The sequence below is a fragment of the Pseudorca crassidens genome, chromosome 6 (genome assembly GCF_039906515.1).
Source record: "Pseudorca crassidens isolate mPseCra1 chromosome 6, mPseCra1.hap1, whole genome shotgun sequence".
Classification (NCBI taxonomy): Eukaryota; Metazoa; Chordata; class Mammalia; order Artiodactyla; family Delphinidae; genus Pseudorca; species Pseudorca crassidens.
Window position 1 is genome coordinate 58234426 of NC_090301.1, and position 26237 is coordinate 58260662.

The 26237-nt window shown below is 38.6% G+C and overlaps 1 protein-coding gene and 1 long non-coding RNA gene across 10 annotated transcripts in view; one reads left to right on the top strand and one right to left on the bottom strand.

Annotated features, from left to right (window-relative positions):
- Positions 1-910: 910 nt before the first annotated feature.
- Positions 911-6659, bottom strand: LOC137225839 (uncharacterized). The gene is made up of 3 exons (XR_010944054.1): positions 5664-6659; positions 4223-5415; positions 911-2732 (listed from the first exon to the last, which is right to left on the bottom strand). It is a non-coding gene; the product is annotated as an uncharacterized lncRNA (long non-coding RNA).
- Positions 6660-6860: 201 nt separating this feature from the next.
- The window catches only part of GPR155 (G protein-coupled receptor 155), a 42724-nt gene continuing 23347 nt past the window's right edge, over positions 6861-26237 (top strand). For 3 of the 9 annotated variants that reach the window (XM_067741491.1, XM_067741493.1, XM_067741494.1), the window contains exons 1-7: positions 6861-7084; positions 11710-12206; positions 19916-20315; positions 22335-22500; positions 23401-23556; positions 24915-24998; positions 25930-26047. In XM_067741491.1, coding sequence (XP_067597592.1) covers positions 11741-12206; positions 19916-20315; positions 22335-22500; positions 23401-23556; positions 24915-24998; positions 25930-26047 — 1390 coding nt within the window. In that variant the 5' untranslated portion in view covers positions 6861-7084; positions 11710-11740. Of the gene's footprint in view, positions 7085-10239; positions 10298-11709; positions 12207-12395; positions 12454-13231; positions 13427-15316; positions 18503-19915; positions 20316-22334; positions 22501-23400; positions 23557-24914; positions 24999-25929; positions 26048-26237 lie in introns of those variants that run through there. The other 6 variants (XM_067741492.1, XM_067741498.1, XM_067741499.1 and 3 more) reach the window with 6 other exon arrangements.

Below are 26237 nucleotides of genomic sequence, written 5' to 3' on the forward strand. Positions count from 1 at the left end.
GTATCCATGGCCTCTGATCCTGTCTTGACCATGAAACAGAAGTGTTCAACATATACCTGCCAAAAGGCTTATGAAGATGTAGGCTCAATAAAGGAATGCAAACAGCAACAACCGGATGTGGAACAAGGGAAGGCTCTTCCATTCAAACTTCAACTTGTTCCTTTAACTTCATTTGATAAAGACAAAGTCTAGGGACTTCCCTCGTGGTGCAGTGGTTAAGAATCTGCCTGCCAATTCAGGTGACACAGGTTCAAGCCCTGGTCCGGGAAGATTCCACATGCCGTGGAGCAGCTAAGCCCATGTGCCACAACTCCTGAGCCTGTGCTCTAGAGCCCACAAGCCACAACGACTGAGCCAACCAGCTGCAACTACTGAAGCCCACATACCTAGAACCCGTGCTCCACAACAAGAGAAGCCACCGCAATGAGAAGCCTGTGCACCACAACAAAGAGTAGCCCCTGCTCACTGCAACTAGAGAAAGCCTGTGCGTAGCAACAAAGACCCAACGCAGCCAAAAATAAATAAATAAAAAAGACAAAGTCTACACTAAAACTCTTGTTTGGTGAGCTCACATGTTTCTCTTACAGTCTGATAATTTTCTTAACTGTCCTTTACAGATTTTCAACAGCATACTTAAAACTCCTACCATTCAAAGGTCAGTCATGAGCTTCATGGTAACGTTTTATAAAATGTATACCTCTGGGCTTAAACTTTTAATAGTAGCTCTTTGTTTGACAAAAACTATTATGTTAAAATACAAAATCCTTGACCAGTTACTGAGGCAACATATGAAATTAAATTTCTAAGACTTTTCTAAGAATTTTATCAAATGTTAGCATTACTATAAACATCTTGTCTCCAAAATGTTGATGTACACCCATGGGAGAGGGCTTGAGTTAGGCCGTTAGAACTAATAAGCCAGACCTGAGGATATAGTTAATAGTGATATTAGCTATAGGCTATAGAAGCCTAGGTGCCAATTAATACTGCACTGAAAAACTTACTTTTATCAGTTTTATTCTCCAAGAACAACTGTCTCCAAACCTAGTGCCCAGGCCTCTTTCTGACCTAGTCTGGGTAATGTTCTTGTAGTTCAGAAGTCTTAAGTTCTCTTTCCTGTTTCAACTTTTTGGAATGGCTTAGGGAAAGCTTGCATAGAAGTTAAGGTAAAAGGAAAGTCGAAATAATTTTTGGAATTCTGAGGACATTTAAATATTTGTAGAATTGATTCTTGGGACATTATCACATTTATGCTATGTCACAACCAATGATAATTCCTCATGATTTGGCTTTTCCAGCCACTGTTAGTCACAAAACCATCTGGTTCCTCTGCTGCTACACAGAGACTTGAGTTCTGATACTTCTCCTTCAGCTACTTTTTTTTTTTTTTTGCGGCACGCAGGCCTCTCACTGTTGTGGCCTCTCCCGTTGCGGAACACAGGCTCTGGACGCAAAGGCTCAGTGGCCATGGCTCACGGGCCCAGCTGCTCCGTGGCATGTGGGATCCTCCCGGACCGGGGCACGAACCCACGTCCCCTGCATCGGCAGGCGGACTCTCAACCACTGCACCACCAGGGAAGCCCCTTCAGTTATTTTTGTTAATAGTTGAAAGAAGCAGCACAAGAAAGAGCAGGTGTTTCCGTTCTAAGTTCTCTAAATACAGAAATTTCATAAACATGTTTAGCTGGCATTCCAAGAGTTGGTAGGTTAACATTTACCAAGTGCCTACTATGTGCCAAGCACTGTTCCAGGTACTGAGGATACTATGGAAATCAACACAGATAGAGTGCCTGCCCCTTCAAGGAGGGAAGGACAGTTGAACTGAAACACATACTCTACTGGAAGAGTGCTTCTGAGGTCTGTGCTTAATTGTTATGCTGAGGATATGATAGATAACCTTTTTTTGAATTAGCTATTTACTCAAAAGTTCCACCCAGGTTTTAACTAGAATCAGCTAAAGAACTTCTTACTCCAAAGTCAAAACTAAATCTGAGGGTTTTGCGACTTCCTCTTTATATCATACAAAATTTGTTAGTTCCATGGTGTTTCATCTTAGACATAATTCAAATCACAAAATGTTCTGCACATTTATAAGATTCTTTGTTGAGTGACTGCCTATTACATAAATTTGTGAGCACATTTTTAACTGAACAGAGTAGCAGTAAAAACAGGAGTATTTTTTGTTCATTTGTTTTTCATTCCCATTTACCTGATCTCTAACCCCTTTACAAAAAAAAAAAGATCAAAACAAAACCACAAGTATCAAGCAGCTAAATCCTGAGACAAACGGGATGGGCTCCAAAGTCATCATCTTGCTATTGCATGGTTTCTCCACCCTTTCTTATCTAAGTCACTGATTTAACTTTCAGTTTCATAATCTAATTCCGGTTTCATTGTTTTTCTGCTTAAAACTTCTTAAGTGCTGGCCCAGACAAAAGCCCTTGCCTACGTAACTACATTTGAGCCTTACCTGAAGTCAATAAGATCAATAACAAGGTGAGATGTTTAGATTCTATTTTCCCTCACTGCTTTTGTAAGAATATATATATAATACACATATTACATGTGTATATAAAATCTATATATATTTATTTTTACCGGTTTATTATAAAAGGATATGATGAAGGAACATCCAGATGGAAGAGATGCATAGGGCACAGTATGGAGCTTCCATGCCCTCTCTGGATGAGCCACTCTCCAGGTACCTCCATGTGCCCACCAACCCAGAAACCCTGTAAGAATATTTTAATAGCAAATTGAAAAGGGGAAAAAGTTATTATGTATTTACAAAAACACAATATTAAATTAAAAGATAATTTTCAGGGTTTTATCTTGACAGATCAGAAATTAAAATAATTATAGCATTTAAAATAACAAACAGGACTTCCCTGGTGGCGCAGTGGTTGAGAGTCCGCCTGCCGATGCAGGGGACATGGGTTCGTGCCCCGGTCCGGGAAGATCCCACATGCTGCGGAGCGGCTGGGCCAGTGAGCCATGGCCGCTGAGCCTGTGTGTCCGGAGCCTGTGCTCCGCAACGGGAGAGGCCACAACAGTGAGAGGCCCGCGTACCGAAAAAAAAAAATTGAAAAAATAACAAACAGAAGCCATAGTTTCAGAGAATGTTTATATAAAGATATAAACCTGGGCCAAGTGAAAAGCTGGAAAAAATAAGAAATCCAGCCACTATAAAAGAGCTATACCACAGTTGCTTGTATCAAACAGCTTCTTGTGGGGGAAGAAAAATTTTCCTTTCCCTTCTAGGTTCCTTCCACTGGTCTAACAATCAAATTAACATAAGGAAGATTAACAAGAGAAAAACAAATTTAACTTCATACATACCTAAGAAGAGAACAAAGCAGGCTATTTACATACCTTTTTAGAAAAAGAATCAAACATTTGTGAAGATTTGACAAAACAAAGGGGTTTTTGCTTGGGGTAGCAAATTAATGAAGGAGTAACAAAGTTTGTTTATACACCTCTCCCGGACTCAAATTCCCTATCTCAATGCCTTTCATCCTCATGGCATACGGAGGATACCTTCCTACGGGAGCTTTGTTTCCTGCTTTCAGGGGAAAAAAGGAGGGTCAGAGTGTTCTTATACAAGCTGTTTCTCGAGTAACTTTAAATCAAAATAATCAATATGCCACCTTGGCATTATTTGGGAACGGCCTGCCCCAAGCCCCATCATTCCCATTGAATACAAAGAAGGTATCTTGGATAGCTGGCAGGCAGTTATGTTTTATTCAGTCATTCAAAAACCATTTACGGAACAGCTGCTGTATGTCATGGAAAGCACTATTATAAACGCTAGGGATACACAGATTAACAAAAACAAGGCCTTAGCCTTGTGTAAGTTCATATATTGCACTGTATCAGTGCTCTTAAATTGTTCTATTTTATAGGTGGATTTTGTACACCTATCTGGTTTAATACTTAGCAGTGAATTTTAGAAACATATTTACTATTATGGTTCAACATTTCCATATAGCCAAAATATACACTTTATGACTTATTTCAGACTTTTTCCTGATAAAATACATACACATTTTTTGGTAGAAATTTTGGGAACTTTTCTACACAGAAAAAAAAAGTGTATTTTTATCACTCAATGATAATTACTATTGGCATTTTCTTCTAGAATTTTTTTTTATACATTTGATTTTAAGTAACAGAAAACCCAACTCAAACTTGTTTAAACAATAAAGAAAATTGATTGGCTCACATGAGTGAGAAGTCCACAGGTTGACTGGCTTCAGGTGAAACTTGATCCTACAACTCAATATGTCATCAAGGACCCGTTTATTTCCTTCCCTCTGCTGTGCTTTCCTTGGTGTCTGCATCATTCTAAGACTGGTTCCTCTCATGGTCCCTAGATGGCTGCCAGTATCTTCCTGGCAGTAGAAAAGAACGTCAGCATTCTCAGCAAATGTTCTAAGAGCCATTCTATCAAAACACCTTGGTGCCAATGCCCATCCTGACTCAATGATGTCCAACGAACAGAACATACTGATTGGTTAGCATAGGTTAGTTACATCACCCTTGAAGGCGGAGTGAGATTAGCTTCTCTGGAATCATATGAATCTCTAAGGAGAAATTGGTACTGACAGGAAGGGGACAGGCAGTTTTAAAGAAACTAGAAATCATTTTAGACATATTCAAACAACACATTTTAAGTCACTCTAAACACTTGTACTATTTTATCTTCCTCTTCTTTACTCATCTTTGATTAGACTCTATGGATGGCCCAGAGTCCAAATTTTTCAAGGGAGATCATCCTCAAAATTTTGATACAGAATATTAAATAGGTATTGAAAATTATGACACAGACCTATATTTCTGAATAAAAAGGTTATATTTTAAATGAAAAAGGTTACTAAAAATCATCTATATGAAAAATAATGTGTATTGTATGACCCTATTTTTCTTCACTGATTTAATATACGCACAGGAAAAAGTGATACATATGTAGTAAAACGTTAACAGAAGTTATCTTAGGTGTTGTGCTTTTCACTTCCTATTTTCAGTTAACAGTATATATAGGTCAGCATCTAACAGAATGACTGGCAGACATGATAGTGGAATTAAATTAGTACCTTATGGCATTCATCAGTAATTGCTTATCTAAGAATGACTTTTTAATGAAGTCCTTCAATTCCGTAAACACTTTGTTCCTAGAGTCACTGTCCCCCCTGCCAGCTGCTCTTACTTGTCCACTCCATACAGATGTCTCCAAACCACACCTTTGGCTCTGTTTTTTCTCTCTCTTGAGCTTCTGTTTTCTCTTTAGGTGTCTACTAGAAATCTCTACTTACATGTGCTGATACCTTCATGAGCAGTTAGTTCACAGGACAGTGAGCACTTAGACTCTCATTCACTTGCTGGCTGTTCTTAGATCAATGACTTAATCTCTAGGACCTCAAATAAAGAAGATGACGATAACTTTTTCAAGAGAGGAGACTAAACTAAGTTTCTTGAGGTTTTAGATTTTAGGCCTAAAACCAAATTCATTATCTTCTTGTAACCACTTCCCTCACTTGAAATATTTCTTCCTTTCATCTTCAGATAACAGAACGATAGGAAACAGTAGAACTTTAGAACTAATAAGGATGTTAGAGTCTCCCTAGCTCAATTCCTTTTCTTTAGTATGATGGATGAACAAATACATACCTTACCTCCTTCCTTTTCTTGCCCTATCAGTAATCCAGTCCCATCAGTTCTCCTTTTGTAATGTCTCTCAAGCCTCTTTCATTCTTTTCATTACCACCACCCCAGAGTACATCTTTATTTCCTCGTGGCTTGGTTTTTCCCAGTCATGTTTTTCCTGCTTTCAGTCTTTCAGCTAATCCTGGGAAAGCTTCCAGATTGCATATGCAAAAATAGTGTGATCACTAAGACATGTTTTCATGAAAAAAGAATTTGATGGTTTTACTGTGGTCAGAGGATAGGTCCAAACTGTAAGGCTAACCTAAGGAACTTCCTAGAGGTTCACCCTAACTTACCTTTCCAGGTCTATCTTCCAGTATTCCGCTAAAAGTCAAAGCTGAATAAATATTTATTTAATTGAATTAATCTCCATACTTTCTAAACACAAATCCTTTTAGCTTTGAGATATAATCAGGAGATTAAAAAAAAATAGCATCCAGGTTCAAGGGAAACAGGGAAGCTGTTAAAAGTTAAGAAGATAGAGAACAAGGGTGAAGTGAGGAGAACAGGAGCAGAATTCATGTTCTATATATTCAGTTCCTGCTCTGTAAGTTTTCCACCAATGCAGATTCCGTTCAGTACACTGAGGGGATATGGATGTCGTTCCCCCGACAATAGAAAACACAAGCAGTCAGGGTCTGGATGCTTATTCTAAACCAAGCACAGGGCTAAAGCTTTACAGACATTTTAGTCTCTGATTTAGGAAGGTCAAGGTCACACTGCCTTGAGAAAGGTGAAAGGCAGGAGTCTGACCCACGATTAAAGACCTTGCTTTAAACTGTGCTATAAAAACGACTAGGCTAATCAAGAGAGGACTTGACAGACCACACGAGGCTGGGGTTAGGCGGAAAGGCAAGAGGCTTCTACACCTGAATTTACGGAGAGGAAAACGAAACAGCAGAGCCCTCACGGCAGCCGCCATTTTGCGGGAGCCGAACGGCCGGAAGTCCCGCCGCCGGCGTCTAGCGGCTGGGAAGCTCGCAGCCTGCGGCTGGAGGCTGGCGTAGCGGAGGACTTTGGGCCTCCGCGTCTCAGCGGTCGGGGGCGGAGCCAGGGGCGGGACCGGGGCCGCGCGGCGTTGAGTCTCGCGGCGGGAGGCGGAGCCTGAAGGCGGGGCCTCGGACGGCGCGGCTCTGTGGTTCCCCCGGCCGGGGGCGGGGCCAGGAGGCGGGGCGGTGGCTCAGGGAGGAGCTGACCCGGTCCCAGTTTATGAGCGCCTCACTTTTTCGGATTGTGAATGAGCTGCTATAGTGGGCAGCTGGCAGCCGGCAGCTCTCGGCTAGGAGGGCTGGGGTGGGAGGTGACGGTGATTTCCTCCCTGCTTGGCCCACCTCGAACATCGACTCCCTTCTCCCGCGGCCCCGGGATGCAGCCGTAGCAGGTGAGATGGGCCCCCGGGGCGCCGACCTGCGCGGTCCCGGCTCGGCTTTGCGGGCCCTTGGTGACCCCGCTCTCGCCCCTCGAGTCTGAGCAGGTAGGTGGGCAGCGCCCAGGCCCGCAATCCGCTGCCTGCGCCTGCCCGCCTCTGCCCCGTAGCGCCCGCCTTTAGGACGTGCGGGGCCACCCGGGAAGACTTACGTAGGGGAAGGGGCGGCTTGTCCCCTTTGGTGACAGAGCTGCCATCCCTCAGTTTGAGGAGCACATCATTGTACGTGCGTCCACCCTACCATTCTCAGACTCTTCCCTTTATTCCGGGGGGGTGGCCTCAGTGAATGCCATCGTGGGAGCTTCTGCCCAGGTACCTGGAGCGTTCCGCCAAATTTTCTCCCTTAGCCCTTTTTGGAGCATTTCACTTACCATGCTTTGTGACTGCCATGCCCTGGGGAAGCTGAGCGACCAACTTTGTATCCCAAGCACAGAACCTAGGCTGCCTTTACACTTCCACTGCTGCCTGCCCAGGCATTGGGTGGCAGCTGTTCTTTAGGCGGCCTATTTGGTTACGGATTCTCTACATCCTTATCTTAGAGGGCCAAAGTCTGTCCCTGCCGACAAGAGAAGAGGCAGTGCTCAGCACTCCTTCCCCACTCTGGGTCTTTAGGGAAGACGTTTGGTCTCCTGCAAGTAGGTGGGAGTGGGTGGATGGTGTGACTCCTGGTGTTGAAGGGTGCTTGAATAGGCCCACACTGTATTATGCTTTTCCCACCGGCTAAATGTTATTGGGTGTTTGAGAAATAGCTTAAGAGTTTAAAGCTTTCTCTTTGAAACCCGTCAGAACCCTCCTCCCCATTTTCACTTAATAGCAGTTGTTTACAATGTTAGTGGTTCCTCCATGTTATCTAAACCAAATATGAGTGGCCAGAAGTGGCTGGTGTATAGCATTTCTCTGCTCCCGCCCCAGTGAGTGGTCTTTTACTGTGACAAGGCAACTTTTTTTTTTTTTTTTTTTTTTTTGCGGTACGCGGGCCTCTCACAGCTGTGGCCTCTCCCGTTGCGGAGCACAGGCTCCAGACGCGCAGGCTCAGCGGCCATGACTCACGGGCCCAGACGCTCCGCGGCATTGTGGGATCTTCCCAGACCGGCCACGAACCCGTGTCCCCTGCATCGGCAGGCGGACTCTCAACCACTGCACCACGAGGGAAGCCCGCTCCTATTTATTTTAAAAGAATGCTTTAAGAAGTATATTCTCGGGGCCTCCCTGGTGGCGCGGTGGTTATGAATCCACCTGCCAATGCAGGGGACACAGGTTCGAGCCTTGGTCCGAGAAGATCTACATGCCGCGGAGCAACTAAGCCCGTGTGCCACAACTACTGAGCCTGCGCTCGAGAGCCCACGAGCCACAACTACTGAAGTCCTCGCGCCTAGAGCCCCTGCTCCTCAACAAGAGAAGCCACCACAAGGAGAAGCCCGTGCACCGCAACGAAGAGTAGCCCCCGCTCGCCGAAACCAGAGAAAGCCCGCGTGCAGCAACGTAGCCAATAAAATAAATTTATTTTAAAAAAAGAAGTATATTCTCTTCCTGTTGGAAAAAAATTTAAGATGAGATAAAACTTTGTATTTGTAAGTCCTTTTTGGTTATTTTGACTGCCCCTCAATTAGCAGATATTGCTTTTAAAATATCAAGGAACATTAAAAGAAGCTTCATGGGAAGGGGAAGATTACTTTCCAAAGTTTTTCTCTTAATTTTTGACTAACTGAAAGTTAAACCTGGGCCTTGCTACAGCTATTTGACCATCACCTTGAGGGAAATAAAGAGCTCTCCCTTCCCTGCTAACAACTAAGATCAAACTAAATTAAACTGAACTCCTTAATTGTTTGGTATAAAATGAAAACTGATAACCTTACAACCCATCCCATCCCTCTGTTTTAGTTGGAGGCTCTTTAATACCAAGTATGTTTGAAGAACTGCATAGAACAATGAATTATATTTAATTTACTACCATTCTTCTTACTATTAGGACACACAACTCCTAATAGCAACTGCTACCACTTCTTGAAGGCCTACTTTGTGATAAGCTGTGTATAAAAGCTCCAATCCTGGGGCTTCCCTGGTGGCGCAGTGGTTGAGAGTCCACCTGCCGATGCAGGGGACGTGGGTTTGTGCCCCGGTCCAGGAAGATCCCACATGCCGCGGAGCGGCTGGGCCCGTGAGCCACGGCTGCTGAGCCTGTGTGTCCGGAGCCTGTGCTCCACAACGGGAGAGGCCACGGCAGTGAGAGGCCTGCGTACCGCAAAAAAAAAAAAAAAAAAAAAAGCTCCAATCCTCACAGTAGCCCTCTAAGGAGGTTTTTACTCTCATTTTACAGTTGAAGAAGCTATGGTGCAGAGAGGCTGAGTTACCCGAAGAGTTGATAAGTGATAGGCCCCAAATTGGGTTCAGGCCATTTGACTCTTTCCACTGAACAACTGCAAGTTTAGTTAAAACTGTTGGTTTAAAAATTATTGGAATACATTGATATGCAAGTGTGGTACAAATAAGGGGTAGGGAGCAGTGTAAGTTATAATGCTCCAGGCAAAGAAATATAGGGAACTTTTAAAAAATAACAGAAGACTGGAGTAGTTTATCACCTTAATCTTTAGCACTGCCTTTTCAAGTCCACATCTCTCAGGGGCTCCAAATGTTTAACACCTTTGTTCACTTGTTTACCAGCTCCTTACTTCAATTATGGGTACCTATACCAATCAGTAGCCTTTTCAGGATATAATTTGATGCTTATTTGGTAAACTTCAAGTATGTGAGTATTACAGGTTTTGTGTATATTGACCACTCCTGTCTAATCCTAGGAGGAAAATATTTGTCCTGATCCAGATTAAATGTAATGTTTTTAAATGGTTCAGTTTATACCAGGGTAGCACAGAGAAAATTATCTCATCCACACCCCCAGTTGTATCAGTTGTTGGTCTTTGGCCTGCCATCTGAGTCCTTAATGTGATGTGGGTGTTTGAGAACTTAACCTGGGCATTATACATTTCAGGAAGCATAAGCTTTTTTACTTTCTACCTTATATAAGGCTACTTTAGATGGTTAACCCAGAATAATCATTAGGAATTGGCAATTGTCACTATGTCAATTTCAAGTTACTAATAAAAGCTGGTTAGTTGCAGAGTTGTTCAAGCCTAATGTTCATTGTGTCCCTGGCAGCAAGAGGAAGGTCTGGTAAGTATTGTCATATTAACGTAAAGTTTTCCTTGCTTCATTTTCTGAACGTCTTTAGAACATTTTACAAGACATTTTGTGTTCTTTAACATTTTATGAACAGCTTTGGAACATTTAGGAACACATTTTGTGGTCTTGGTGAAAAACTTAGAATACTTAACATTCAGGAAAAAACAAAAAGAACAAAATTCTGTCCATGAAGTAGATAGTTCCTAAGAAAGAACATTGATCCACTAAAGGGTGAAAGGTTTATTTAAGAGCAGGTAATTATTTTAGTCTCCTAAATCTCCTGTGTGCTCCAGGCATGGTGCTAGGCATTAGGGACACAAAAGTGAGCAAAAACATGCATAGTCCCTGCTTCTATGGCACTTAAAGTCTAGTCAAGGAGACAAACATAAATCACACAGTCACTCTAATACATAGTATAATTATAAACTGAGAAGAGTGGCCTAAAGTTAAGGAACATGATTCTATTTGAGAAAGACTCCTGGCCTGGCTATGGTGTTAGAGGAGCCTTACCTGATACAACGACTCCTGAATTGATTTGGATATGATTCGGAGGATGGGTAGTTGTTATGTGGGTGGGCAGGGAAGAGAATATTTTAGTGTGAACTGCATGGGCAAAGCCCCTGTGGCACAAAGACTATGGGGAATTCAAGACAGCCAATACGTCTGGCTGGTGTAAAAGGAACTAAGAGTAGGCTGGTGGGATGCCATCATTTTTTCTTTCATTCTCTCTCTTATATGCCACCAGAAGTTATATTTAACTTTTGTTAAATGATTTATTTGTGCCAGATGTGTTTGTAAGGACTTGATATTGAATAATATCAAGTTCCTATGAGGTACGATTTCACAGATGAGGAAATGAGGTACAGAAAAGTAAGTTACTGGTTCAAAGTTGATCAGTGATATTCTATTTTACTCTTCTTCCTATCCTATAGTCAAGTCCTTCCGCGGGCTGGAAAGGACCTTCCTGTCCATTGTGACTCTTAGATGTAGCCCTGAGAACTTCTGAAATTTCTGGAAAATTTGGCTGCAGGTGGACATTCAGTAGACTCTGTGGGTGCCATGCTCTTATCCACTAGGCAGAGCTTGACTGTGGAGCACTGGAGAGGACCACAGGGCATCACATTACAGCTGTAAAATCTGTGGATCTTATTTTACTCATATCTGATACTGGATATCGGAAAGCAACATAAATATTTTGAGCTGACCCACCTTTGAGAGTCAAGAGGCTGTTGTTAGCAGACACTTCCACCCATTTTATTCTTCATTGTATTTTTCTCTGATGGTTGTTGAAAAAAGTTTGTATATTTATTTGGCCATTTAATAAATCTATGTTTGCCAGTATATCCTTTCAACTAGAATTCTTCTCATTGATTTCACACTGAATCTTTCTTCTTTCTTTCCAGAGATCAGGTTGCAGTTGGAGGGTGAAAGAAAATGAATTCTTTTTCTGATATACCTGCCAAGAACTTGACCATTGCTGTCAATATGACCAAGACTTTGTCCTCACCGGTAACACATGGATTTAATTCCACTAATGACCCACCTTCAATGTCAATAACAAGGCTTTTTCCAGCCTTACTAGAATGCTTTGGCATAGTCCTTTGTGGCTACATAGCAGGGAGGGCCAATGTTATAACATCAACACAGGCAAAAGGACTGGGAAATTTTGTCTCCAGGTTTGCACTTCCAGCTTTATTATTCAAAAACATGGTTGTACTTAATTTTTCCAATGTGGATTGGTCTTTTCTATATAGTATCTTAATTGCCAAAGCTGCTGTATTTTTCATTGTATGTGTATTAACCTTATTGGTTGCCAGTCCCGATAGTCGATTTGGCAAAGCTGGACTATTCCCTATTTTTGCTACACAAAGTAACGACTTTGCATTGGGATATCCTATAGGTAAGTTACTTTTTATTTTTTAAGTTTTAAAAACTTTCAAGTCTTTTAGAAGGTAACAAAATGTAAGGCTTTAATTTGAATCTTTTAACTAAGCATTTGTTAGTGATTTATACTTATTCTTATATCTAAGAAATCTTTCGTATTTTTTTCTTAAATATGTCTTAAGTTAGATGAATTATATTTTTTCAGAGTTTGAGGCACCTTCAAACATCTACCTGAAATAAATGGGCATATCCAAATAAATTTTGTGAGTCATCTTTCTAATAGTATTTTTTTTCTTCTCAGTAATCACATATGAAAGAAATATAATTTCCAGAAGAGATCAGATTCTGATTTAAATTATGTAAAAAGCATAGGCATACACCTGTTTAAAAACTGTCATTATTAAACGTTAGCAGTGGAAATTTATGAGTGACTTTTTCCCTTCCTTATTTTTCTTTCCATCTAGAATGTATATTATTTTACATTAATGCTTGTTATTGAGTTTTTTATTCAAAATATCAGTGTACTTTGGTCGAGGTTAATTTCTTGTTTAAGGACAAAATGAGGACTTTTTCTACCTTTCCAACTTTTCCTTCTTTAACTTTCCAACCCTTTAAGCAGCCTAATTTTATGTTTCTATGTGTATATGTTTTCCTGATGAAATAGTAAACATACTAGTTGGGGATGTTGAGATATCTTAGAAATATATTCTATTTTCCAGAACTCTCTGCCACCAAGAAAATGTATACTTAGTAACTACTTGTTTTTTAATGTTTTTTTATTGTGGTAAAAGTCACATAATATAAAACATACTATTTTAACCATACTTAAGTGTACAGTTCAGTGGCACTAAGTACATTCACATTGTGCAACTCTCACCATCATCCATCTCCCAAATTTTTCACTTTCCTAAACTGAAACTCTGTCCCCTTTAAACACTAACTCCCCATTCCCCCTCCCTACTCCCCCGCAAGCCCCCAGCCCCTGGCATCTACCAGCGTACTTTCTATGAATTTTTAATATTTTTAAAGTTTATGTTTTGCTTTGATCATGTATCATAATGTAGGGATCTGAATATTATGGATATAGTCATTCATTTATTCCTTCATTCATTCATAGGAACCTGTTAGTACCAGTGACTGTGCCAGCTGCTGGGAATACAATTGTGAACAAAGTTCTTGTACATACTGAATTTACATTTTAATGGGAAAATAAAATAAAAACAAAAATAATATCAGGTAATGACAAGGGCCATAAAAACAAAGTAGTGTTATTTTACAAGGAGATGGCATTTGAGGTGGGGAGCAGGGTCAGTGAAGGCCTCTCTGGTGATATAACTTCTGAGCAGAGACTGAATGAAACTTAATGAAATGGACAGTTGAAATCTGCCATTAACTTTCAAATTTCTTATCTTTTAACTACCCACTCCCCCCAAAAAATTATTACACCTCTGGCACGAAAAGGATTCTAGTGGACTATACTTTTCATCATTCTCTTCCTCCATATTGCTTACCAGAAATAGAAATATACCTAAGAAATTATATAACTATGAATAGGAGGTTTATGAGAGAGGAAAAACCAGGCTCTTAGATAACTGAGCTGTGAATAGTCAGAAAGTAGATAGGTGTTCCTTTAAGGTTAATCAATTTTAAAATTAAAGGATGAGCCAAGCATTTAAATAAAGACTTTGGAAATAAAAGAGCAAGGAGTTAATGTGTTGTCCCTCTCTTCAGGAGCATTAATACTGTACATTTGTCAAGGTATTGATGGTATAAGGACCTTAGAAGTGGCTAAGTATCATAGTGTTAAATATTTAATAAATAGTGCTATATCTTAATTTGGACATGAACTGTAAGTTTCATGCTGTCATAGAGTAGTAAGCCCATAACTAAATAGAACTAACATTTGTAACTTTATAAGTGTGTTTTCTTATATACTTATCTCATTTGAGGTAGGGCAGATATTATTATCCTCGTTTTCAAATAAGAAGGCAGACTTACAGAGATTTAATTGTCTTACCCCAGGTCACACAGCTAACAGGTGACTGAGACCCAAACCTAGATTTAAATCCTGGGCATTCTCTTATGCCACACAGTTATATAACATGCCCATTTGATCATCAGAAGACCCAGCTAGCCCTTATAATACATTATTTTCACAGAGAATCAAAGTTTTTCATAATCTTTACATTATTCAAAAATATTCATAAAATGAGTAGCAGTGGAAAAAGACCTGTTAGATGAGTTTATCCATTTTCATATTAAGGCAGAATCTCCAAATAAAAAATATAGTCAGCCATTTTCATTGCTGCTTTTCTCATGTCCCACATTAAATCTGGTAATAATCATGTTCCCAGCAGTGTGCTAGCCCAGTTCCCCTGATGATTATGCTTGCAGATTTTGAGTTGTAATTGTTTGTTTGTTTTTAAATCACAGATAATGTAAGCGCTCTTGTGAGATTAGGTTGTAGACAATAACTTTACCAGAAACCAACAGTATACACAGAAGTGCTTTTTCATATATCTGCAGATTGGAAGCGGTGGTACAGAACTAGGGCCATGTATCTGCTCCAATGAGTTTATTTATTACTGCTGTTCATAGCCATCTGCCTTCTGGCTATGCTCAGGGTGAACAGAGAAGACTATGTCTCTAGAGAGAAGACCATTCTTTCTGTTTGTTATGTGGCCTCTCCCAAGAATTCCTACTCTCTAGTTCACAGATAAGCATGGTAGCTTAAAGGAAATGTTCTTTTTACGACTGCATTTGTTCTACAACTTTGGTCCAATTTACAGGTGACTCAGAAGAGATAAGTTAGTGATTAAAGAAAAAGGACAGTCTTTGTTTACTTTTCCTCTATACTATAATCATAATGGTCTATGAAATTGCATTAAAATGATTTATCTATACTCAAGTGACATAATACTACATTGCATTATTGCAGACTAAAAAAATAGCAGTACACGGGCTTCTCACTGTTGTGGCCTCTCCCGCGCAGGCTCAGTGGCCATGGCTCATGGGCCCAGCCACTCCGCAGCATGTGGGATCCTCCCGGACCGGGGCACGAACCCACGTCCCCTGCATCGGCAGGCAGACTCTCAACCACTGCGCCACCAGGGAAACCCATGCTTGCTATTTTTAAAAACAATTCTTTTCAGAGGTACTTTAAGAAATCCGAGTATGAGAAGAAACCAAGACTCCACTGAGGTGAAATGTGGATTTTAGCAAATTAGAATGGTTCCCTGCCTCTGTCATTAAAAGATACAATAGGGCATAGTTAAGTGCTATAATTCATTCTTAAACAATGCTGATAGCATAAGCACCCTGACTAATCATAATTATGCTCTAGTGCTTGAGCTGTAAACAGAAAGGAAATGAAGCATTTAACTATATGCCATTAAATAATAGAATGGTCTTGTCTGGGTCTTTGTGTTATTTGCTAGGGATTGAAACCCTGCAGTAATCAAAATAGGAGCCACAGTGGGTGGCTAATTTTGTCTCTTAGTTCTTCAAAGCTATATAATAATTCCTCAGAGTGGGATTCTCCCCTCCCCCCAAGAGCCTTATTTATAAGTATTAATTAGAACTTAATAGTTGATACAATGATTATAAATCTAATTTGTTAATATGGGTCACTGCTTTCAATTATTTTTCAGATTTGAAAAACTATACTCATATTGATAACAAAAGAATAGTGCTGCGGGGGAGGGAGGGTGGTGGGATGAACTGGGAGATTGGGATTGACATATATACACTAATATGTATAAAATAGATAACTAATAAGAACCTGCTGTATAAAAAATACATAAATTAAATTTTAAAAATAGTGCTGCCTATTTATAAAGATGGAATGTTAAGTAATTATGCAAATGAATGGCAGAATGAACTGAAATTCCCATATGAACCCTATTCTAGTAATTAAACAAGTATTTATTCCCAACTTTTTGCTTTCCCACTAGACTATACTTCTATTGACTTTGTATACCTGTTCAACTGACTTAAAGTACCCCAATAGTAGCCTGCTTTATAAATATTCAGAAGATGAAAAAAGAAAAAAAATTGGATATAAAAAGAAATGGGTTCATGGATAACAATTAGTTATAAATTGCTATGTTACAAAACACATTTTTAGTCTATGTTACAAAACACATTTTTAGTCTGTCTGAAACCTTTGACATTCATTGATGTGTTAATTCCATTCAGCAAGTATTTTCAGATTTTGCTTAGCACTCAGCTGGGACTGGGGGTTATAAAATGATACCTTCAAGGAACTTAGAATTTGTTAAGATGGCACTGATACAAAAAGTTCACAAAGTACCAGAGCCATCCAGGGAAGGAGAGATCCATGATGTAGCCTGAAGACTCGGTGGAAGAAGTGGTACCTGAGACAGGCCTTAAATAGTAGGCAAGATTTGGATAAGAAATGAGAGATTTCAAGAAGTTGGGGAATGATGAAGTTGGGGAATGATGATCAGCATGTAGAACTAGAAATTATGAACCTGGTGTTTATCCAGCATTACAGTGATATAAACTGGCTGATAGAGGCTTTGCACTAAGGTATAGTGAGAGGTGAGCTGGATAAATAAGGAACAAATTGTGGCGACTAGATTGTGAATGTCAAAAGAAAGATTTTATATGTGGTCTTGTGGGCAGGGAGAGCTGTGGGAAAATCTTAATTTTTCAAAGTTAAGATTTAGGTGATATTGTTGGTAGCAAGTAAAATGGATAAAGGGGATGGTCAAGAAAAACCAGAAGAGTATACGTTGGTAAACAGAGTAGATAACCCACTTTTGAGATTTTTGACTAGTGGGAGTAGCAGGAATCAAGATTCCAAGTAGGAATCAAATACAAAAGATCATGCAAAAGAAGAAAGGACTTGGTGATTGGCTAGGCCTAAATATAGACTTTTGTTCAAATTTGCATTGAGCATTTAAAACAACCCGAAGTCCATTATGTAATGGTGATTAAGTGCTACTGTACCAGGAAAGTACATTTCTGGTAAAAAGCATTAACTTAAGAAGCTTTGTGTGCTGTAAGTTGTCAAAGGAAATACCTTATGCATTTTACTTTGGCTACTCGGGAAAATTCTTAGGCTCAGACTGAAAACACAAGGCTTTTCTAAAATATACTCTCTATTTTAAAAATTGAGGGGTGGGTATAGACACCTTTCTCTTTGAGCTAAAATATCTAGTCAGAAGAAGTGTAGCTAACTAGAAATAGTTACCAAAAGTGCTGCTTTTTTTTTTTTTTTTACTTAAAGTATGAAACCTTATGAAACATGAAAGAGAACCACAGAGTTATAGAGCTATATATCTAATTTGGAAATCAGTGGAAAGAATTGGTGAAATTTTATGTAATCAAATATATTTTGTTTAACATTTCAAAGATATTAGAGACCTCTGTATGTGCTTAGTTGAAAAAAAGGGAATTGAATCTTACAAAAAGTGGCTTTTAGCTAATGAGAACAAGGCATTCTAAAGGTTATATAATCTAGTTTCATAACTAACGGGACATGTGCTTGACATTAATTGAACTTATGTATCCTGAGTAAGCAAACAAATATATTTTCCTACCTGTGTCACTTTATCTTAATGTAAATTGAGAAACCTAATCTTTTTCATTTTTTCACATGATTGCCTCTCTTGTGAAGCAAGTGATTGTGAGTGATTGTGGCTGTTCTTATTTTATCTGTCTTTCTCAACTTGAAATCATTTATGAATCAGGCTTTGCATATATTAGGTTGAATAATTTCAGAATTCATTGCCAAAAATGTGCCTTGAGACCAATTTGATGCTGCAAGGCTCTAAGTTGCCCTGATCAAGCCAAGACCAGGCCACCAACCCTCACATGAACCAAGAAACTGCTAGAAGTCTGATCCAACCCATCCCCTTCCAAGGAGACTCATCTCATGCAATGGTTAGGTTCTAAAGTCATCATATACAGTTGAACCTTTGAAAAATCCCTCAAATCACCCACAAGATGCAGCACACGTACTTTGTGTATATTGTACCATTTCTCATAAGTCTAATAGCCAGATTCTTCTGCAGGCATTGCTCTTCTTCAATGAACAAGTAATTAGTTTGCACTTGGGAACATGTTTTATGAAAAAGAAAAATGAAGCCTATGTTTTCCTAAGAAAGTGTAGTTGAATTTGCATTAAATGTGCATTAACGTGAATTTACTGTGTTCTACTCCCAAACATTTCTTAGATCCACCTTTCCATCTCTAATTCTTCAGCGTCTTCACTGGTCTTCCTTCCTGAAGGCATTCATTCCTCTCCAATGGAGGCTGCTCATTTTCTCATCGCCTGCATACCATGTGAGCAGTGGGTAGGCAGGATTGGCATCCTCATAGCCACTGTGTACCACTGCTAGGCCATTATTCTCTCTCTTCTGTAAAAACTGCTTCTTTGAGGTTCCTGCTGCCTGGCTAAACTGCTCATCCTTGTTGCTGTCATCTGCTGACCTCACGCGTCATTCCTCCTCATTCATTGAAGACCAGTATCTGGCCCACTGTCATCTTCTCTACTCCCAAGTTTTGCTTGTTATCTTGTTTAACTTTAGCATCCATGTGAAGTACCCACCAAATTCTCTGCTCTCTCAGTTCCTTGACCTCCTCACCTCCAATGATGTTTTCCTGTACTCCACTTCAGCCACCAACTCCCATGGCCACATCCTGGACCCAGTCATCTGGGAAATATTAAATCCAATAGCTCAATATCTGACTTACTGTGAACTCCTAAACTTCCAGCTACACCTACTTCTTGAACTTCACAGGGACCTCCAGTCTCTAACCGCTCTGCTATCTGTTAGCCATCTCCCATCTTCACTTCTTTTCCTATATAGCTTGGACTCCATCACCTCAGTGCTCTTTTTTTTAAAAACATTTTTAAAATAAATTTATTTAATTTTATTTATTTTTGGCTGCGTTGGGTCTTCGTTGCTGCACACGGGCTTTCTCCAGTTGCTGCGAGCGGGGGCTCCTCTTTGTTGCAATGCACAGGCTTCTTATTGCGGTGGCCTATCTTGTGGAGCACGGGCTCTAGGTGCGCGGGCTTCAGTAGTTGTGGCACGTGGGCTCGGTAGTTGTGGCTCACGGGCTCTAGAGCGCAGGCTCAGTAGTTGTGGCACATGGGCTTAGTTGCTGCACAGCATGTGGGCTCTTCCTGGACCAGGGCTCGAACCTGTGTCCCCTGCATTGGCAGGCGGATTCTCAACCACTGTGCCAGCAGTGAAGTCCCTCAGTGCTCATTTTTTAGTCTGTTATCTCCTCCTCTCTCCTGCGTTCTCTGTGCTCTGATTTCTGCCTCACCACTCCAATGAAACTTCTCTCTCAAGAGAACCAACAACCACCTTATTGCTATGACTACTTAAGCATTTTGTTAGTAGATTTTTACTTTGAATTGTTTTAAGAATTCTACAATTCTGCCCCTTTATTGAGACTAGTGTTAGCCTCTAAGTAGTAACAATTAGTGGGTTTTACTAAAAATACTTTTTAAAAGTTGATGATCATTTTATAAGCTAAATGTCATTTAATATAGTGGGGTTTTTTTCCTTTTCACCTTTATTACTAAAACATACTTTTCCAAAACTAGAGTAATGAGGTCATTCTACACTATTTAGGTTAATTTACAATATGTTATAATTAAGCATGGAAAACATTATACTCATAATTTATTAATATATTTCTGTGGTAACCATTTAAAAATCAATTTTAATTTGTATTTTGCAGTTGAAGCTTTATATCAAACGACATACCCAGAGTATCTCCAGTACATTTACTTAGTGGCGCCAATATCTCTTATGATGTTAAACCCTATAGGGTTTATCTTCTGTGAAATGCAGAGATGGAAAGACACTCCAAATGCTTCTCAAAACAAAGTGAAAATTGTGGGACTTGGACTTCTGCATGTGTTACAGAACCCAATAGTATTTATGGTTTTCATTGGCATTGCTTTCAATTTTATTCTTGATCAAAAAGTGCCCGTATATATGGAAAATTTTCTTGATGGACTTGCGAATTCTTTTTCTGGATCAGCTCTATTTTATCTTGGTCTTACAATGGTAGGAAAAATAAAGAAACTGAAGAAGTCAGCATTTGTTGTACTAATTCTTCTCATCACAGCTAAACTGTAAGTTTCACTTATTTAACCTGGGGATTTGTACTTTGTGAAAGCCTTATTTAGCCCGTTCGTTGGGATATGTCTCTATTTTCTCCATTAAATAGTTTGATAGTAGTAATCCCTCCTAATTGAGTAGTTACAATTTAAAGGAAATGTGATGTTGGTGTATTGTGGAAAGTCATTTCCATGTAGGTTACTCTTTACATTTTACTGTCAGAGGATAAAGACTATTGGTTTACCTTCAGCTTTTTTTTTTTTTTTTTATTTTGCGGTACGCGGGCCTCTCACTGTTGTGGCCTCTCCCATTGCGGAGCTCCGGACGCGCAGGCTCAGCGGCCATGGCTTACGGGCCCAGCCGCTCCACGTCATGTGGGATCCTCCCAGACCGGGGCACGAACCCGTGTCCCCTGCATCCATCGGCAGGCAGACTCTCAACCACTGCGCCACCAGGGAAGCCCTCCTTTCAGCTTTTATATAATTTTACTTAATATCTTCCAGTGTCCTAGTTTGATCATATTTTTAAAGGAATTTTGCAGGATTTCTGAGTTTTCTAAATTTATTAAAATCCTATTGGCCATGATGAAAACAATAATTTTGAATATAAACTTCTATTTCATGAATTTGAGGGAAATATTCTAAAATTCTGAGGGTGGCTGAATATAGGTAAGTCAGTAGGAATGATTATTATTAACCATCTGATCCTAGCCTGTAAATGAAAAGTTCTTAGCTCCTTAGTTGATAGTTCCTTCAGCCTCCTTAGCTCTTTAGACGTGGAGTTATACTTCCTGGTAAAGGTGACATAATTTTACTACAAGATTATCCCAAGGCACTTGGGGCATATTTAACTATTGAATTTAGCTCTTGTATAGACAATTAAATTCATGAGACCAGTGCAATATGAAATAGTATCTATATTTTCAAAATAATAAAAATGAATATAAATTCTGAAGATTATTAATAGTGGTGTTATGCTCTTGGAAATAAAGTATTATTTAGTTTTTTTGTTTAATTTTTGGCTGCACTGCATGGCATGTAGAATCTTAGTTCCCCGACCAGGGATTGAACCCACGCCCCCTGCAGTGGAAGTGTGGAGTCTTAACCACTGGACCACCAGGGAAGTCCCTTATTTAGTTTTTCACAGCAATAAATATGGTTCTAACAATAATAGTAATACCAACCATTACTTATAAGTATTTAAATATTCTCATTTTAAAAATCTTTTTTCTGGTTCTTTGATCCCTATTACATAATTTCTTCTTCTTTTAATTAAAAAAAAAACACATAAGAGTAGTTCTTTACTCCATCTGAGAGCATGTCTGTAGGTGTTGCTGTGACAATATTAACCTTGGTTTTGTTCTTTCTAAAGGAAATCTCCATTAACTTGCTACTGTTGATATGGTCTTTCTATGGAATCCTGGAGGATTTGTTTAATAATTAACTCTTCACCAGATCTGGATTTCATTAGTTTTCTGCTCTACCTCAGTTATTTCAGTTCCGTTTGCTAAACGTTTTTTCTTTATTAAGATAAAGAGCTAATTGTAAGATACCTGTTTCTCTACTGGTTTTTGAAATCTGACTGAGTAGCATTGTTATCGTTACCTGAACCATTTAAACCTCTAATCATAATAAAGGTCCACTTTTTATTTTTCCAAGAATGAGTTTAGTAATTTTCTTGAAAAAGTTTACTCAGATTGTCAGTCTTCTTTTTTTCTTTTAACATTTCAATGAACTAATAGGGAAAGCAAGAAACAGCAGTTATAATTACAACTTTTACAGATTTTTTGCAAGAAAATTATTCATAGAACAAAAAAAATTAGTTTTTTTCCTCCTAATTCCTGATGTTTGAAGTATTTCTAGAATATTGTTTTACTTTAAGTAGCTCCAAGTTGAATTTTTTATTCTTTCAATAAAATGATACCTTCCGGGCAGGAGAAGAATAACCTAATGCCAAGTTCACTAGAGCAATTTACTATTTGGGGACCATCATACTTTGATACCAAGCAAATGATGCCTTTCTTGTTTCTTTAGCCTGGTGCTGCCACTTCTGTGCCGAGAAATGGTGGAACTCTTGGACAAGGGCAACAGTGTAGTGAACCATGCAAGTGTATCGAATTATGCATTTTTGTATGGTGTCTTTCCTGTAGCTCCAGGAGTGGCTATCTTTGCAACACAGTTCAACATGGAAGTAGAGATTGTATGTATATATTACTTTCTAAGTTTGATTGTTTGGTTAGTAGAAAAATGAATTTTTAAAACACAGAAATCTACATTCTTTTATGAGAATTTGATATCTGTAAATTGCCTCATTATAAATAAAGAGACATTGTGTAACATCGTGTAACAAGTGAGTTATTTAATCTGGGGTCTTTATTCAGCCATGACTTTTTTCAGTAGTCTTTTTTAGTTTCAAGTATTTTAATGCTGTAATTTTAGTTAAGCCTAAAGGTTATTTACAGAAGGGTAACTTTCAAAATTTGAGGGGAAAAAATCTGATTTATTCATTGATAATCCAACCACCAGATGCAAAATACCACATAATCAACTGCAATAAATAGCTAAATCAGTTAACATCGATTAGTGTCTAAGCATACTATACATGTTATCTACAGCATTAGAGCAGATGTTTTTGAAATATAACATGAAGGAACTAAATTGTTGACCAAAGCTTAGTTCCATTATTTAATTGGTAGATAGTTTGCATGGTAATTTTTCTCTTTTTGAAATTGCTTTTATTGCCCTATATTTTATGAAATAGTATGGAAGGAAACTGGTCATCCGTTTAAGTAGATCATTGATATGGTTTACTTTCTAGAATCTAGGAGATAAACATCAGATGTGGGATTTCTAGCATTGTTATATGCAAATATAAATTGAGCATAGACTGGAAGAGAAGCCAAGGGAACTTAACTGTGTTTTCTTTTAAGAACTCTAAGAAAAGGGGAATATGATATTAGATAACACACTGGATTCTGTGATGTCTCTTTACTGACTCCTGCTTTTATTTTAGAATGCCTTAATGTGCTGTGGCTAAAGTTTACAAGAATTGTTTAAGTGAGTCTGTGACTCTTCCTCAATTTGACTTCATTTTTTGCAGATAACCTCAGGGATGGTAATAAGCACATTTGTGTCTGCGCCAATCATGTACGTCTCTGCCTGGTTACTGACTTTTCCCACCATGGACCCGAAGCCATTGGCATATGCCATCCAGAATGTTAGTTTTGATATAAGTATTATCAGTCTGGTCTCCTTGGTAAGTATGTTTCAGTGTAAAAATGAATGAGAATCACAGAATGAATTTGAGAATAGCTTGGTAACAGAAAGTTAGGGAGTAAAAATGTAATTTCTTATGCAATACAGAAAGCTAAAGCCTACCCATAAAATATAGTATCAGCCTTCTGAGTTTTGTCTTTCCAGTTGGGAGTTAGAGTTATATAACAGACAAGCCATGAGATTTAGTCATACTTGGATTTGACTCCTGGCCCTGTGACAAACTAGCTGTTATTTCTCTGTGGAGTTACCTAAGCCTCTCTAAGCTTCAATTTTCTCAACTATAAAATACAGATAATAATTTAACGTATTTCCATGGTTTGTTTTAAGGATTACATGAGACAATATATGTAAAAGGCATTCTGAAAACGGTGAATTGCTATATAAATACTAGCTATTGTAGAATCATGTTGTAGGAAGGGATCTTTGGGATTAAGACCAAACATCCATTTAATGTTAATGAAACTTTTGGATATATCTAGCTCAAATTAAATACTTATACACTTGGCAACTAGAGTATCTTGTAGATTGAGTTGCCTGTTGAATTCAAACAGTATTCTGGCTGAAAATAAAAAGACAACTTTTGCTGTTAAAGGAAAGGAGATAAGGATGAATATGTATACTGGCAACAAATAAATGTGTGATTAATGTAATTTTTAAGAAATTTTGCTTCTGTTACATTTTCTTAAAAATGATGCCCATTGATAAGAGGGCAGTTTCGTAGGGGGAGAGACAATATAAATTTTGATTGACAATGAGGTGAGAAGAAAGAAGGAAATCAAACCAGCATACGTAGCTGACTACTGGGTATCCTTTTAAATATAAAGAATGCAGGAAAATTAATCTTAAGGTGGATGACGTGTGTTGTTTGAAGTAAGACAGCCTGGAATGTAGATACCTCACGAGCCAATGTGGTGGAATCAAAAAGGGAAAATTCAAGATAGTAACTGTGTCTCCCACTAAAGCGCCTTTCCTGAAGAGTTGTCTGTGAGCCTGTGGCCCACCCCAGCCACCAAAGGTAGGGATAGTTGGAACGTGGCCCTCCCTGTTCAAGGACTAGTTCTTAAAGACGCTGTCATTTTTGGAGTTAATTTACCATAGGATCTCTCCATGCTTTCTATTTTACTTTACTTTTACTATTAGTTTACCTTAATGCCCTTTTGGGAGCTACACAAGTTAAAGTAAATAAAATATTGCAATTCCTTTTTGAACCAGGATAAGAGAATTCTTTAAAGAGGCTAATAAGTAATTAGTAAAGTAATTATAAAATAAAAGTTAGTAATTAATAAGTGATTATAAAGATTAAGAAACCTGAGTAACTTTTGAACCTCTGTGTTTAAGATCTGGTCTTTGGCTATTCTCCTTTTGAGCAAGAAGTATAAACAGCTTCCTCATATGCTTACAACTAATTTACTCATCGCTCAGGTTAGTAAACCTACAGATAATTAAAGCTGTGTTTTTCTCATTGGTTATATTACTATAGAGGAAAAAATCACTTTGTTGGGTTTTTCCAGGTATAAAGTCAAAAGTATTTTTTTACCAAATACAATCAATTACAATTTGGTTACAACTAATTTATGCCAAATTTATTAAATACTGCAGTGTGTCTTAAACTATACAAAGTTGAGGCTAATACAGTTGGCCCTCCATATCCATGGGTTCCATATCCTCAGATTCAACAAAAATGGATCGAAAATATTCAGAAAAAAAATTCCGGAAAGTTCCAAAAAGCAAAACTTGAATTTGCCATATGCCGACAGCTATTTACATAGCATTAACAGTGTATTTGGTATTATAAGTAATCTGGAGATGATTTAAAGTATACAGGAATATATGCATAGGTTATAAGCAAATACTACAGAATTTTATATAAGGAACTTGAGCATCCTTGGATTTTGGTATCTGTTGGGGGGGCGAGGAGGTGTCCTAGAACCAATCCTCCATGGATACAGAAAGACAACTGTAATGACATTTAGTGATAATTTTGCATTTTTTAATAGAAATAATTGAATGATTACAACTTAAACTCTCTCATAATCTTACTTTTCTAGTTAAATCTTTGCATGTCTCAAATCATAAAGGAAAGAAGTTTACATTTTCTATGTAAACCTTTTCTAAATATAAGGTTAGTATTTAGAATGTTGTCATTATCTACTTCAATTAAATAGAAGGCTTGTTAAAGGCTCGGTATAAAAAGTTTTTTAATCATAAAACTCGAAGTTTTAGTATAACTAGAATAAAATAGTTAATTACTCAGTAATAATTTTAAGTGAATAATTATAGTTGCTGTGAATAAAACTCATGAGTATGAGTCATATGAGTATGACTGACTGTTTTTTAATAATTTTTTCTTCAGTCTGTTGTCTGTGCTGGAATGATGATATGGCATTTTGTTAAAGAAAAAAATTTTGTTGGACAAATTCTGGTGTTTGTTTTATTGTACAGCTCCCTCTACAGCACCTACCTGTGGACAGGTAAGTTGGATCATGAAGAGATATTTAGGTCCCCCTCTCCTCCATCACTTGAGGCCTCAGTTTCTAGTTATCTAGTTGAAGTCTAGTAGTACAGGATTAGGGCATTCACTTGGGCAGTTACACCCACTAACACAGACAGTCTGCAAAGCTGAGTTCTCTTCCCCAATCACTCTGTTTCTGCCTGGGCTCA